The 14821-nt window shown below is 43.6% G+C and overlaps 1 protein-coding gene across 6 annotated transcripts in view; it reads right to left on the bottom strand.

Moving 5' to 3' along the window:
* The window catches only part of FHOD3 (formin homology 2 domain containing 3), a 459983-nt gene that overhangs the window by 399304 nt on the left and 45858 nt on the right, over positions 1 to 14821 (bottom strand). For all 6 annotated transcript variants that reach the window (XM_046025395.1, XM_046025389.1, XM_046025392.1 and 3 more), the window contains exon 2: positions 1212 to 1318. In XM_046025395.1, coding sequence (XP_045881351.1) covers positions 1212 to 1318 — 107 coding nt within the window. The remainder of the gene's footprint in view (positions 1 to 1211; positions 1319 to 14821) is intronic.

The raw sequence follows: 14821 nt of genomic DNA, 5'->3' as shown, positions 1-14821 counted from the left end.
ACCCAGCAAACTATCGTAAATACTAGAATCAGGTAGAAAACTAATACTAAAGAGGTTTCCATTTTCCCTCATTTTTGAACCTTTCATGAAGAATCAGCACTCCCAGATAAGATTCATCTGGGTGTAATCTATTTTTAATTCAGGCAAGGTAGTTTCAAAGCAACTTTTGGGGAGGTTCTTAAACACCAGATTAAAACAGCTAAGTTTGGGGCGCCTGGGTGGCTCAGTGGTTTAAAACAGCTAAGTTTATTTGCAAAAGCAACAGGGAATCTCTGAAGGTTTCTAAGGAGGAAGGTGATGAGATACACGTGGTTCTGAATGGATGAGGACATAAGGAAGGCAGGGGGCCCCCAATCAAAAGGCTATTTCAGGGGCGCCTGGGTGGCTCAGTGGGTTAAAGCCTCTGCCTTCGGCTCAGGTCATGATCTCAGGATCCTGGGATCGAGCCCTGCATTGGGCTCTCTGCTCAGCAGGGAGCCTGCTTCTTCTCTGTCCCTCTGCCTGCCTCTCTGCCTACTTGTGATATCTCTTTCTATCAAATAAATAAAATATTTTTTAAAAAAGGCTATTTCAATAACCAAATAAACACAGGAAGAGCTGACTGTATGTTTATATGTGATTTATATGTGATTTGACTTTCTGACCACCTGGTTTTTTTAATCTATCTCTTTTTTCAGATTCACAGCAATCAGAAGTATTAAGCAGTTCTAGATGTAGACTAAAAGTAACTGGATGTTAATTAACACCATCACAAATCATTCTCTCCACTACTGTGAGTTCAAAAGGTGAAATAGCATAAAATAATATGCTAGGACATCTGCCAAGGAAATGAAATATCCAGGAAGTTATCATTAAAAACAATGCTTAAAATAGTTGTCAAACTACTAAATCAAGAAAACATTAATTTAATTATATTTAGTTTAAAAAAAAAAACAAAACCTAGAAGGTCAATAGAATGTGATTTACTAAACTATACCAGAAATCTTTCTGCCCCTCAGTGGCCTTGTCAAGAAGAATGACTCAAAATGCAAAAGGGTTTGCAATGACTGCTGGTCAGTCACCTGCATCTCCCTTCTCTTGTGTGACTGTGAGTGCAGAGAAGGTCAAAGCTAGAGTGGTTTCTTCTGAGTATTTTAAGGCCTTAATATACCCCCATATCTCGGTATCTTGGACAGTTTGGACTAGTCAGCAGGGACAACTGTCGCTCTTACCCAGCATCATCCTGGAAGCCTTCCAACTCGTCCCGCTGCTCTGCCAGGGTGGCCTCCAAGTCCAGGTAGGCGCCATTGTGGGAAAGCTGCAGTGTGCAGTCATCCAGCTGCAAGAGAAAGAGCCTTTAAGCCCAGCCTGCTCCTGGGATGCGGACTTCGGATGGAGAAATCACTTCATGGGGCCCTCAGGTGTTTTTGAAAATCAAGCATGATTCTGAAATTCAGATCGTAACTGGAAGAGGTAGCAGGTTCGTCCACATCCATTGGGGGCACACGACACAGTGACCAGACAGCAATGACACCTCTGAAGGGACTGGCACTGACAGGGTCCAGGGGACAGGGGAGGAGAAGGAGCCCTTTGATGCCGTGTCACTTTCTACTCTGAGGACCCCAGAAATAAGCCATGGAGGATTTGGGGAGTGGAAACCAAAATCACAATGCTGATGTGACCGTAGATTAAGAGTCACAGAGTCTAAAAGGCAAACCTGGTGGGCAGAACATGCCATTTCCTTTGATTCAATGAAAAGCTTACTCCTTCAGATTCTATGGTCCTATCTGGTACGTGACAATTAGTAGTTGCTCAATAAACAGTTTTACAGTTGAACTGAAACGTTCTCTATCTGAATGACACCGTATTCAAATTACAACATTCCAAAGAAGACATTAGGTCTTTTTGTTACTAGTCTTATTTTTTTTTAATTATTTAACACCGACATGCTGTTAATTATGTCCCATGCTTAATTCTAAGCATTTTACGTAGATTACATCGTTTGATTCTCACACAATCCCTATTAACTTCTATTGCCCTCCCCATGTTACAAAGACGAAGCTAAGACACAGAAAAAGACTAAGTTACTTGCCCAGTGTCACACCTGGGGAATAGTGGAGCTGGGATCTGGATGCTGGTAGTTTGTGTTGATCCCTAACTCTTGATCCCTATGCTGCCCTGCATCCTTTCTATGGCACAAACCTACAAAGGACTTGAAAATACCATGCTTGCAAAATGCAGTATGTGTCATCATAGTGTTCTGGTATGGCCAAGATCATGCCACAAGTTTGCCAACCCCCTTCCCTTTTGCTTCTGGGCCCTGAGAGCATACATCTCAGCCTTATAACAGGGCTAATGGCCACGTAACTGAGGCTTGACCAATGGAATATGAGAGAAAGTTAAAAAAAAAAGGCCCCCAACAGGCCTGGTCTTAACATCCCCACACACCCAGAGGCAGAGAAGCCAGAGGAGGACTCCAGAGTCTGGAAACCAGCAGAGCCCCAGCTACAAGGAACTCTGGTTCCTGAATCCCTGCATGGAAGAGAACATCCTGTTGCCGGAGTCTACCACGCACCCTGGCTGGTTTCGAGAGTACAAGACGTGAGCCTTTGCTGTGGTAAATTGTTAAGACTGTGAGGTTGTTACAGCAGCCAGCACTGCATGACACTTAGAATGATCGATACACTTGAAAATACAGGAAAATTAAAAAAAAAAAAAAAACCACACACACACAAGAAAATAATTTTACTGAAGATTAACATGATGAGGAAATCCAAATTCACGCTTCATTTCTGGGGTCATAAGTGTGGTGCTTAGTTTTCACCTACCTGATGAGTTACGGCTCTTATTCCAAAATGACAGGAGATTGGGGGAAAACAAAGGCAAATATTTAGCTCCCTTGAAACATCTAGATAAATGCCTGAAAATCCTCCCACTGCAAGTGGGATTTCAAACAAGGAATTAGTCTCTTTGGATGGAAAGGTTTTGCTTATTATCCTCAACAAGAGAAATATAGACCGCCGACTGGTTAGAATCGGCATCTGTAACAGGGGGCTAATTCTTGTAGAGACCCTGCAGTTCCTGTTTCTAGTTATCCTCAACAGAATGAAAGGAATTTGTGGGTTTTTTTAATTATTATTTGTAAGAAATACCTAGCTAAATCACTTGAAGGGGTTAATCCCATTTGATTCACTTGTTTTATTTCTCTAATAACAAACCGCTCCCCTTAGCTACTAAAGGCACACTGGTGAGCTTCAACATTCTTGCCTGGCACTTTGCAGATGGATCATCTCATTTGAGAAAGCATCTAAACCCGACGGTCCCACTGGCCAAACTCACTGTCCTGCGGTGTGAGAGGTGCGCCCCGAGTTTGGGGGAACACGCAGGGGAGCTGCCTCCCCCAGCCTGCAGAAGCAACCGACAGGAAGGATTTCCTGCAGAAGGCATCTCCTGGGCCAAGGGTCTCCTGTGGACTGAAATCAGACTTGATTGTTCATAGATGGAAAATTCCATGAGAAACGGGACCAGTGAACAAGTACACCAAACCATGACTCGAGCTGAAATGACTACAGCTCTGGCTTACTCGGACCCCCTGCTGAGGTGAGTAAGAAAACTGACTCCATCTGTCCTGTTGATAGGACTAACACTGTTGCTTATTTTGCATACCACCGATAATCAACAGACCAGAAGATGGGGATAATGAAAGCCCTTCAGACTGTAACAGTTCCTTTGGCCTCAGCCCCTGGAATCGCATGAGGCCAGAGAAAGAGGCTTTTGGATAAAGAGTTTCTGCTTTTCCTCCAGGGGGCCTGAGTCATTCTGAGGGATGGGGTCCACACTCGGGCCAGACGGAGAGGAAGTGCTGCTGTGGGCATGGAGAGAAGCAGAATGGGCACGTACGTGTGGTATAAATACTGCCGCGAAGGCCTATTTCAAGCTACCACAGCAAAGTCACAGAGCATAGAGTTGGAAAAAGAGACACAGAAGCCCACCAGTGTATAGTATTTTCACCAGATACAAAAGATGTCAGACTCTGCCACTCTGTCTGCCTGTGCTCGCTCTTGCTCTCTCTCTCTGACAAATAAATAAATAAAAATCTTTAAAAAAAAAAAAAAAGATGTCAGACTCATGAGTAGCAGTACAACAATTAGGAAGTGACAATGTTTTGAGGATATATTAGCTTTGTTTTAAATATAGCTTATTTAATTTTATGTTTATATCCTTTACTTTTTAATAATGGCGACATTCAACAACTAGCTCATAAAATTTCCCAAGAATGCACATGTCAGTCCCTCCAGCCACCCAGACCAACTCTGGCACACACCCCTCTGGTCCTGCCATGTCATTCACTGGAGGCACCCAACATAGAGACAGCAGAAGGTGCGTAAGAGGCTGAGGACCCTGTATGGGCTTTCCGTCCTCACCACCCCACCTAGGCCTTTCGTGGTCGCCTTAGCAGGGGCAGAGCTCCCTGGCCACCAGCAGATTGAACCCTGTTCTTACCAGCAACTGTGGCCAGTTTACCCACCATGCCCATCCCATACCTTCTGCTTTATTCTCAGGAGCCTGAGACGAATACAAATATCCGGTTTTCCTCAACATTCACCAAGTATCAGCCTCAGCACGCTCCCAGCCAGCCCGGAACCACAACAGAACACCCCACAGTCTCCCTGGCTTCCAGCAACAGAATCCCAAAAGCTTAGCAGAACTGCCTGTTCTCATCATTCCTCTCCTCACATTCAGGGCATCATTACTACCCTTTCCCTAGTTCAATTTTAACAAAATTATATATCAGACACGGGCTGGGCACCAAGGAAGACATAAACGCTTCCTCCCCTCAAAGATCATTTTATTGAGTAAATATAACACACAAATAGAACACAGAAGAGAATTAAAAGCCATTTAAACCAACTGTTATCATGTGTGGAAGTTCATCCTCAGTCATACTCCTTCCCTATAATTAGCAGCCACAGGCTCCCGCGACCCAAGCATCCTCCATAAAAATGCCCCAGTCCTCCTTCCAAAAGAAAGGCTGCCATTTCTTCTTAAGCCAGCATCACGACCCTGCTCCCCTAATTAACAGATGGGCAATCTGTGCTAGTGTTAGTTAACTAAGCCAGGGGAGATGACCATGTGTCTTTTAATCTGTCAGGAAGAATGTGTGGCGTCCTCACAGGAGAGCTACGGGAAGGGGGTCAAGGTCAGACGTCACAGCTTTTAGCGAACCGGGACACGTGAGTGCCACGGGGGTCCCAACCACACACGCAGCCTGTGAAGACACCCCACGAGTCGGCACACACCACCCGCTCCACGCCACTACCCAAGCCCCAGTTCATCGGTGCACCTGAGACACGGGAGGTTAATATTTAAACCATCCCTTGGGCCAAGGAGTCGGAAGAAAGGGCTTCTTTGCTGGATGGACGCATTGAAACCGTGAAAACCCCTAAAGGAGGGTCAACTTTAGGGATCACTTTAAAAGCAAACTGGTGAGTCCCCTCAATGAGTTCTCCAGTCCTGTCGGGATACCTGTTTCAAGAGAACACACCACGCGAACAGGCAGTGAGTCAACGTTCGTGCCGCCCGGGTTGTTCTAAAGGGTCACAGAGAACTCTCCCAGCTTCACCTGCACAGAGGACGCAGACACCTACCTCCCTGCCCGACCAGTGCCCGCCAGGGAACCTCAGTTCCTACTTCCACCGAGGCAACCCGATCCCCTCCCTTGGCCGCTCATGTCAACCGTCTTCCTGAGTGACTTAAGGGCCCTGGAATTTCCTGACTCCGACAATTTTCACGTCGGCCCTGATCCCCTGGCAGCATGCTCCCCGCACTCCTTTCTTGGCTTTCAGTGCGGTGGTCAGGACACTGCCGGGCACCGCAGGACATGAGACAAAGCGGGGAGCCCCATGGGAAGATACCGTTACAGGGCTGTTCCAGAGTGCGGCGGGCAGGGAAGGCTAGCGGCAGTGACACTGTGTGGCAGGGAGACTTCAGATCCAGCTGTGGACGTGTGGCCAGATTCTGGTGAGGGGGCAGGGTGCTCAGGAGGGGGTTGGCCACGGAGACACAGGAGGGCTCCAGAACTTTGTGTCACCCCACCTCCGCACACCGTTAAAGCAGGCCGTCCACCCCTCGCAGGCGGGCTGCACAAGGCCACTCTGGGGTTCTCTTGCTTATTCCTACAAAGACAGGGCATTCAAAAAGAAAAGGCAGCCTCACCATCCTAATTGGGGGTTAAAAAAAAAAACCTTAAACAAGGCTGATGTCACGTCTCGATTTGTATGTTCTTTTCTTTCCTTAATCCAGTGAAGTGGCATGCATGTTCCTGGGGTGGTTTAATGATTACCTCGGTTTGGCCAGTGCGTCCACAGTGATCCTTAGGCTAGGCAATAAAATAAATTTGCACGGAACCGTTCTATAAATATACAAGGGCTATTCTTTAAGCTAATTTTGGTAATAGTTCAGAAGTGGGAACACATAGGCTGATTTTCAAGAGAAGAAAAATAAAAGCTAAAATATCATTTGCTCACATCATTTAATTGGTTCCTCCCATCCTGTATCTGCACAGTCTACAGTATGATTTTGTGACTCCTTCCATCAAGAGCTGGATTATTTTCTCTACGTCTAGAATCCGGGTTGGCCTGTGTCTTGCTTTGCCCAATTCAGCATGTGACATCGTAGAGACCTGAAAGATACTCGTTCCCCTAGGGCTGTCCGCACTTAATGCTCCTGGAACTCTGCCAGCGCCAGAAGTAGCTAGGGATAGCCAGCCTTCGTGACGTCTGTCAGTCTATTACTGCCCCTGTGACACCCTGCCAACTGCCGCACACTAAGGGAGGCCAACGTGGGTCATGGAGCCTCCAGACGATCCACCAGCTGATGACGGACACAAGAGAGCCCAGCAGATGTCAGCCACACTGGACCCAAACCAGAAGAACCACCCAGTAGACCCATAGACTTGGGAGCAACGTCTTATGATTGTTGCTTTAGGTCCATTTCCCCCTCCCAGGGTCTGCCACCTCACCCCACTGCAGACACACAGCCCCCAGGGAATTCAAGTTCACACTTAGGGTGCTCCGTGCCTGGATCGGTGATGGGTGAGAGGCTCTCATCCCCAAGGTGCTGCCGAACACACATGACACTGCCCGCTCAGTACAGGAATCCCACCACAATGCCCAGTCCTCCGAGGCCACAGAGCAGGCCACAAAGCAGACTTCCCGGAGTCCCTACCTGGAACAGAGGACAACAGCAGATGCTGGGCGGAAAGGCTGGGAGCATCAAGGAGTGGGAGAGTAGTCAGCTGAGAATCCCTCCCAGGGAGATAAGGCAGCAGCAGAAGGTAAAACAACACATGAGTTGTGGATCTGAGCCCTTAGAGCGCGTTCCATCGTCCCACTGTACAAAATGTACTTTCAAAGACGAAAGCATGAAGATTCTCAAGATAGCACCTACCAGCGCAGGGCTCTTCTGACTGCACTGACCACACACAAAGCCAGCCCTGCTATGGGCTCAGAAACAAAGCATGACTCTGGGTCCCATCTCTCTCCAGGGCAGGCTGACAGGGATCTCCCTGGGTGCCCCCCTTTTAGGCTCATCCCAGCTCAAAGAGTAGTGAAAAGTGGTCAGCACATTTCCACTCATCAGGTCTAAACACTATGCCTGTTTCCTTCTCAAATGCTGTTTCTCTTGCTTGGCAGTCACAAAGCTTATGGCTTCTTTAAACTTTGTGGTTCCTTCTAAAAGCAGCAGAGACAAGGAGCTAGACATAGGTGACGGGGGGAAAAAAAAGTAGGAAAGAGAGCTTTCCAGTAAGCAGTGCCATAAGGTCTATCCACGATTTCTTAACAAAATCTGACAAAACCCAGGCTCAGCCATTCCAGCATCTGTGGGCTCTGGTTCTCCCATAACCCACTGCAGAGGGACGAGATGGAGGAGGGCATGAACGTCTTGGCTGCCCCCTGACATTTCCTAAGATGGGTACTGAAGACGTGGCATGTGTTTCATTGTCCTTCAAATCATACAAAACTTTCACATTTATTCCTTTCTCTATATAATACATTTCATAATGAAAAATGATTCGTTTCATCTACTGGTCCATTTTTTTTTTTTTTTACTGGTCCATTTTCTTACAGAAAAACCAAATGAAATGGATTCACATGGTATCAGAAGAAAACAGATCCTATTGGCTAACCCCAACAAACGTTACTCAAACTTAAATCCCTAGGTGCCCATTTAACTTCTTTGGAACAACAAATATATCACAGGTACTTTAATAAATGTTTTAGCGTAGAGTACAAGGATATTTTTGAAGATCCAGCATATATGGGTTATGAAATAATACGAATGCATTTACTTTGAAAGAGGCTAGATTTTACTTCCTTGGAAACCTTTAGTAAGTTATGTTATTTGTGGCCACCAAATTCAGTGAGAAAAGCAATGTCCTGAAATTGATTTAGGCAGTTTCCAGATTTCTATTTAAGTCAACAAAACCATACAGCTCACCAACCAAAGGCCAGGGCTTCTGCCAAAGTCTACACGAAAGACAACGGCAAGATTTTTCCCATTAAGAGCTCAAGCCGAGGGGATGTGATAATCTGGTAAATATTTGAGTTATTTTAAAAGACTTTTTTATCATTAAATAAATAACCAAGAATGCATTAACCTCTCTTAAAGAGGCTAGAATATCTGCTTGTGTTTACAGGTACCTTTTTCCATTTTCTGTTTCATTTCAGTCAATTTGAAAAACAGTATCAGCACTGAAGTTCAGGATTATATATGCTCCATTACAATAACCCATTCCTTCATGCAGGTTAATAATCCTTTCCTGTGCTCATTCTCTGTGACAGGCACCGTGCCATGTCCTAGGGAGCCGACCACGACCAGGACAGCCCTGGCAGCACTCACACCTGTACACGGGGCTGATCCCCAAACAGCTGGTTGTCGTTCAGGGAAATGAGAAGGACAATGAGGTCGTGACCTTTGTTGTGTCTGTTCTGGTTTTCATCATAGGACAGGTTTGGGGAGCAGGGAGCTAAAGGATGCAAAATCCCTTCCAGAGAAGGAGTGTGAGGAGTAAAGACTCTGAAAGAAGGAAGTCAAGGGCTCTGGAAAAGGAGATGTCCTGGCCCCGGGAGAGTTTAGGCTTGATTCTAGGGCAATGGGAAGCCATGAAATGGTTGTAAAGGGATGCATGAAGGACCAGCTTTGCAATGCGGGGATGGAAGGGAGAAGACAAATGAAGATGCCAGGGAAGGATTTGAAGGGGGTTTGGACAATGGTGGAAGCTGTGGGAATGAAGAGAAAGGAGAGAGAGGGCTGATTCGTGGAAAGAAAGGGGAAGGGAAAAGGAAAAGCAAGAGGGACATGGGGATTGATCAGATGCAGGGGTACCCAAGAGAGGGAAGCAAAATCTTGAGTTTCTTGTTTGAGCAAACTAAATATCTATTGGTGATACCTTTTACAAACATGAGAAACATGAGAAGGAAAGCTCTTGTGGGCAGCAAGACAGGATAGAATTGGGGGTTTTGTTTATAACATGTTACATCTAAAACAAGAGGAGACACTGAGTAGAGAAATCAGTTTGGGGGGTTCAGGTGCAAATACAAACATGGCAGCTGAAGTCTCACAAACGTACTGGTGTATCTAAGGATAACAGCTCACGTTTTGTTATCTTGAAGATCTAGAATGGTATCTCCTTTTCATTCCTGATATTGCTAATTTATGCTTTCTCTTTTTCTCATGGTTTAGGGAAGGCCCCCTCATTCATTTATTTGTCTTTCCAAAGGAAAAATCTTTTCATTATATTGCTTTTACACCATTTTAAGTTTTTTTAATCCCATTAATTTCCTTCCTTCTACATTCTTTGTGTTTGATATGCTGCTTTTTTCTAGCATCCAAGATCTTATGATTGTCAGTCTTTTCTCTTTTCAATTATGTGCATTTTAGACTATAATTCTCTTCTGTCAGGTTTAGCTACAGCCCACAATATCTGATATGCCATATTTCATATTTTTATTGTCTTCAGTCCACAAAATTTCCTAAATTCCACTGGTATTTCTTCTTTGATCCATGGGTTATTTAGAAATATGTTCCATACTTCCCAAATATTTGAAGATCTTCAAGTAGGGGCGCCTGGATGGCTCAGTCGCTTAAGCATCTGCCCACAGCTCAGGTCATGATCTCAGGGTCCTGGGATCAAGCCCCACATGGAGCTTCCTGCTCAGTGTGGAGCCTGCTTCTCCCTTTCCCGCTGCTTGTGCTCTCTTGTTCTCTCTCAAATAAATAAGTAAAATCTTTTTAAACAGATCTTCAAGTATCTTTTTTATTATTGATTTCCAGCTTAATTTCTCTGTAGTCAGAAAATATACTCTGTATGATTTTAATTCTTTGAAATTTCTCAAAATTCACCTATGGCCCAGTAAATGGAATGGATATGTCCTCAATAGCCACAGTGTTAAGTGGAATTCTCAGCTTTCTATCCTCACTGCTTTTAATAACCTGCCTGTTCTATAGAGAGGCGTATTAATCACCCACTGCAGCTGTGAATTTCCTTTTTCCTTTTAATTTGGTCAATATCTAACTGATTGATTGATATTTCCTTGTAGCCTGACTCTCTTAGGAGTATGAGATTCCTCCTTATCTCCAAGAATGTTACTGACCTTAAACATGACATCATCTGTTGCTAGGACAACCAGACCACTTTCATTAGGTTAGCACCACATGGTTTACCGTCTTCCCGTCTTTCACTTTGGGATATAGATATATAGATACATAGATATAGATATATAAATAATGAAGTGTCTCTTTTAAGGAGAACATAGTTTGGGTTTTTAAAATCTAATCTGTCGATCTCAGTGTTTTAATACAAGTATTTAATCAAAGTCTGTTAACCTAAAGTGATTGTTGGTATTTAGGTTCAAATCTACATATTCTAGTTTCCCTTTTCCTCCTTTTTTGCCAATTTTTGGATCAATCTCCTATTCTTTATTACTCCATATATCCTTTGCATTTCTCTGTTATTGTATTCACTCTTAGCGACCCACTTGTGTTAATTCTCTCAGTAACTTACCCTATAGATAATCACATGGCTTCCTGAGTCAGAAGTACCTACTAAAAATGAACATTATCGCTTCCCAGACAATTTAAGGGCACTAGATCATTTTAATGTGGTCTATACCTTTTGAGATATTAGGAAACGTATTTTGAATCCTGTGGCATGGTATTATTTTGAGCAGTCAGTATTCATTTAAATTTATCCACACATTTACCCTTTCTCTTGATCTTCATTCCTTGCTGCATTTCTGTGCTGCTATCTGTGATAATGTCCTTCTGCCTGAGGAACTCTCTATTATTTCTTTAGGGAGAGTATGCTGGCAACAAATTTCTTCAGCTCCTATTTTCTGGAAACATCCTTACTTTATTGAGATACAATTCATATATCCTCTAACTCATTTAGAGTGTACCATTCCACAGCTTGTAGTATATCCACAGAATTGTGCCTCCATCACAACAATCAATTTTAAAATATTCCCATCACCCAAAAAAGAAACCACATATCCATTAGCTGTAACTCCTCATTCCCACAATCACACCCCCGTCTAGCCCCCAGAAACCACTAACCTACTTTGTCTTAAAGATTTGCCCATTCTAGACATTTCACATAAATGGAATCACACAATATGTAATGATTTGTGGCTGGCTTTTTTTACTTAGTGTAAAGTTTTCAAGGTTCATCCATATTATAGTATTTCATTCCCTTTATTGCAAAATAATATTCCATTGCATGGATACAGCAAACTTGATTTATTCCTTCTTCAGTTGATAGACATTGGAATTGTTTCCACTTCTTGGCTACTACGAATTACTGTGAACATTTCTGTATAACTTTTTGTATAGACATATATTTTCACTTGGGTACACTTTTTAAGAAATTGCCAGACTGTTTTCCAAATAGGCTACACCATTTTACATTCCCACCAGTGATGCATGAAGGTTCCAATTGGCCCATAATTCTACCAAACACTTGTTTGCTTTTAGATTATAGCCATCATAATGAATGTGAAGTGGTATCTCGTGGTTTTGGTTTGCATTTCCCTGATGGCTTATGATTGTATCTTTTCACATATTTATTATTGGTCATTTGGGGATCTTCTATGGAGAAATGCCTATTCAAATCCTTAACCCATTCTTACTGGATTATTTGCCTTTTTGTTGTTGAGTTCTGTATTCTGGATACAAGTCCCTTTTTGGATATGTGATTTGCAAAATATCCTCCCACTCTGTGGGTTGTCTTTTCACTTTCTCGAGGTTGTCCTTTGAGGCACAAATGCTTTTAATTTCGATAAAACACAATTTACTTTTCTTTTGTTGTACTTTTGGTACCATATCACCTTTGCTCTGAAAGACTTTTTTGGAGGATACAGAATTCTACAACAGCAATTATCTCCTTGGAGTACTCACAAACTGTGACCCCATAGCGCTCCAGCTCACATCAGCTCAGGTGAAACATCAGCTGTCAATCTTACTATTGTTCTTTTAAAGAGAATCTAATTTCTCAGGCTGCATTTAATGTTGTCTTTGTCTTCATTTCCATTGGTTTTCCTATGAAGTGCTTATGTTTGGCTAACCTAGTATTTATCTTGCCGGAGGTTTATAGCACTTCTTGAACTTGCGGCTTACCATCCTTTTTTTGGTCATGGAAAATCTTCACCATATCTCATCGAATATTGCTTCCACCCCATTTTCCTACTCCCATTCTAGGACTCTGATAACTGTATTTTAGACACATGTACCATATGTCTATTATGCTCTTTTCTGCATTTTCCATTTTGGCTCTCCATAAATTGGTTTTCACATCATCTACTGACTTATATTCCAGATCATTTAATTTCTCTTCATCTGTGACTAATTTTCAGTTGAACCTATCTACTCCATTCTTCATTTTTGTATTTTTGGTTTTTACAGTTTCTCTTTGCTTCTTTATATTGTATACCCCTGATTTGTTTTGTTAAAATTCTCTACCTTGTCTATTTTTTTAAAGTATTTATCATAATCATTTTAATGATCATGTCTAGCATCTATACCACTTAAGATGGCTCTTTGATCCAAGTCTTGTATATACCATGTATATTTTATTGATTGCAATAATTGTTTATGAAGAAACTTCAAGGCTCTGGATGATTTCTTTCTCCAGAGAGGATTTTCCCTGGCTTCTGGCAAGCTATAGGAGTCATCACCATAATCCAATCAAGGACTGAGCTCTTAGAACTGGGTTTCCCTCTTTGCAGACCTAATTTGTTTTCAGTTAACCCTTACTTCTAGGTGTGATTTTTAGGGGTCTCAACTGAATGGATGGAGTGTTTGTTAAGATTTGTCTACCTTGGTGAGCTCTGAGCTCTGTTTTCTTCTCCCCAGCACTATGAAACTACTAACAGCTTTCCCTGACTTCTCAACCTCCTCACAGTCACGTTCTACTTGCCTTCATAGTCTCTGGACCTGCCACTGATGAACTGATGAGTTCATCAAGGTGAAAAACAACTTGGATGTCAGGATCATTGACTTTGACCTCAATGACTCTCTCTTCTCTCTGTGATCTTGGCTTCCCAAGTTCTGCCTGCCTTGGGAGCTTCTCTGATGCCTTCAAGAAGATATTTTTAGGACTCTGTCTATGTTACCTGCTGGGATGGTGGGCAGTGGAAGTCACTGGGCAGGCAGGGTGGTAGGAGTGTGGGGAGCCCACAGTGGAGAACCAGTCCTGGGGACGCGGGGAGACTGAAGCAGGTAAAACCACATATAAGAGGGGCTCTAAGCCCCCAGAGCAGGCTCTATTGTCTCAGTCTTCATTTAAAAGACAAAAGCAAATATAAAATTATTAAGAATTTCAAAAGTGTTTTAAAGGGCATCTGGGTGGTGCAGTCAGCTAAGTGTCCACCTCTTGGTTTCAGTTCAGGTTGTGATCTCAGGGTCATGAGATGGAGCCCCACATCAGGCTCCGCACTCAGCATGGAGTCTGCTTAAGACTCTCTTGGGACACCTGGGTGGCTCAGTCATTAAGCATCTGCCTTCGGTTCAGGTCATGATCCCTGGGTCCTGGGATGGAGCCCCGCGTCAGGCTCCCTGCTTGGTGGGAAGCCTGCTTCTCCCTCTCCCACTCTCCCAGCCTGTGTTTCCTCTCTCACTGTGTCTCTCTCTGTCAAATAAATAAAATCTTAAAAAAAAAAAAAGACTCTCTCCCTCTGCTCCTCCCCCCATGTGTACAAGCATGTGTATGCATGCTCTCTCTCTCCCTAAAATATATTTTTTTAAGATTTTATTTATTTATTTGACAGACAGAGATCACAAGTAGGCAGAGAAGCAGGCACAGAGAGAGAGAGGAGGAAACAGGCCGAGCAGAGAGCCCGATGCAGGGCTCGATCCCAAGACCTGAGCCGAAGGCAGAGGCTTTAACCCACTGAGCCACCCAGGCACCCCCTCTGAAGTATTTTTTTTTAAAGTGTTTTAAAAGCTGCTTTTTTCAATGTTATTTTTTTATGATGTTATGCTAGCCACGTATAGTACATCATTAGTTGTTGATGTAGCATTCCATAATTCATTGTTTGCCTATAACACCCAATGCTCCATGCAATCCCTGTCCTCCTTAATACCCACCACCAGGCTCACCACCCCCCCGCTCCCCCCCTTCTAAAACCCTCAGTTTGTTTCCTAGAATTAAAAGGTGCTTTTTTAAAAGCAGAGCCTTAACCCCCAAGTACAGGGCCCTGTGGGCCAATACTGGTGGTACACCAGCGAAAGCATTCCTGGGACCACCCCTTAACTCTGCCTCATGGGCTGTGGGCTATGAGCCAGA

Source organism: Meles meles, chromosome 12 (genome assembly GCF_922984935.1).
Source record: "Meles meles chromosome 12, mMelMel3.1 paternal haplotype, whole genome shotgun sequence".
Lineage (NCBI taxonomy): Eukaryota > Metazoa > Chordata > Mammalia > Carnivora > Mustelidae > Meles > Meles meles.
The sequence above is the reverse complement of the archived record's forward strand: the minus strand, read 5'-3'. Positions and strand labels throughout refer to the sequence as shown.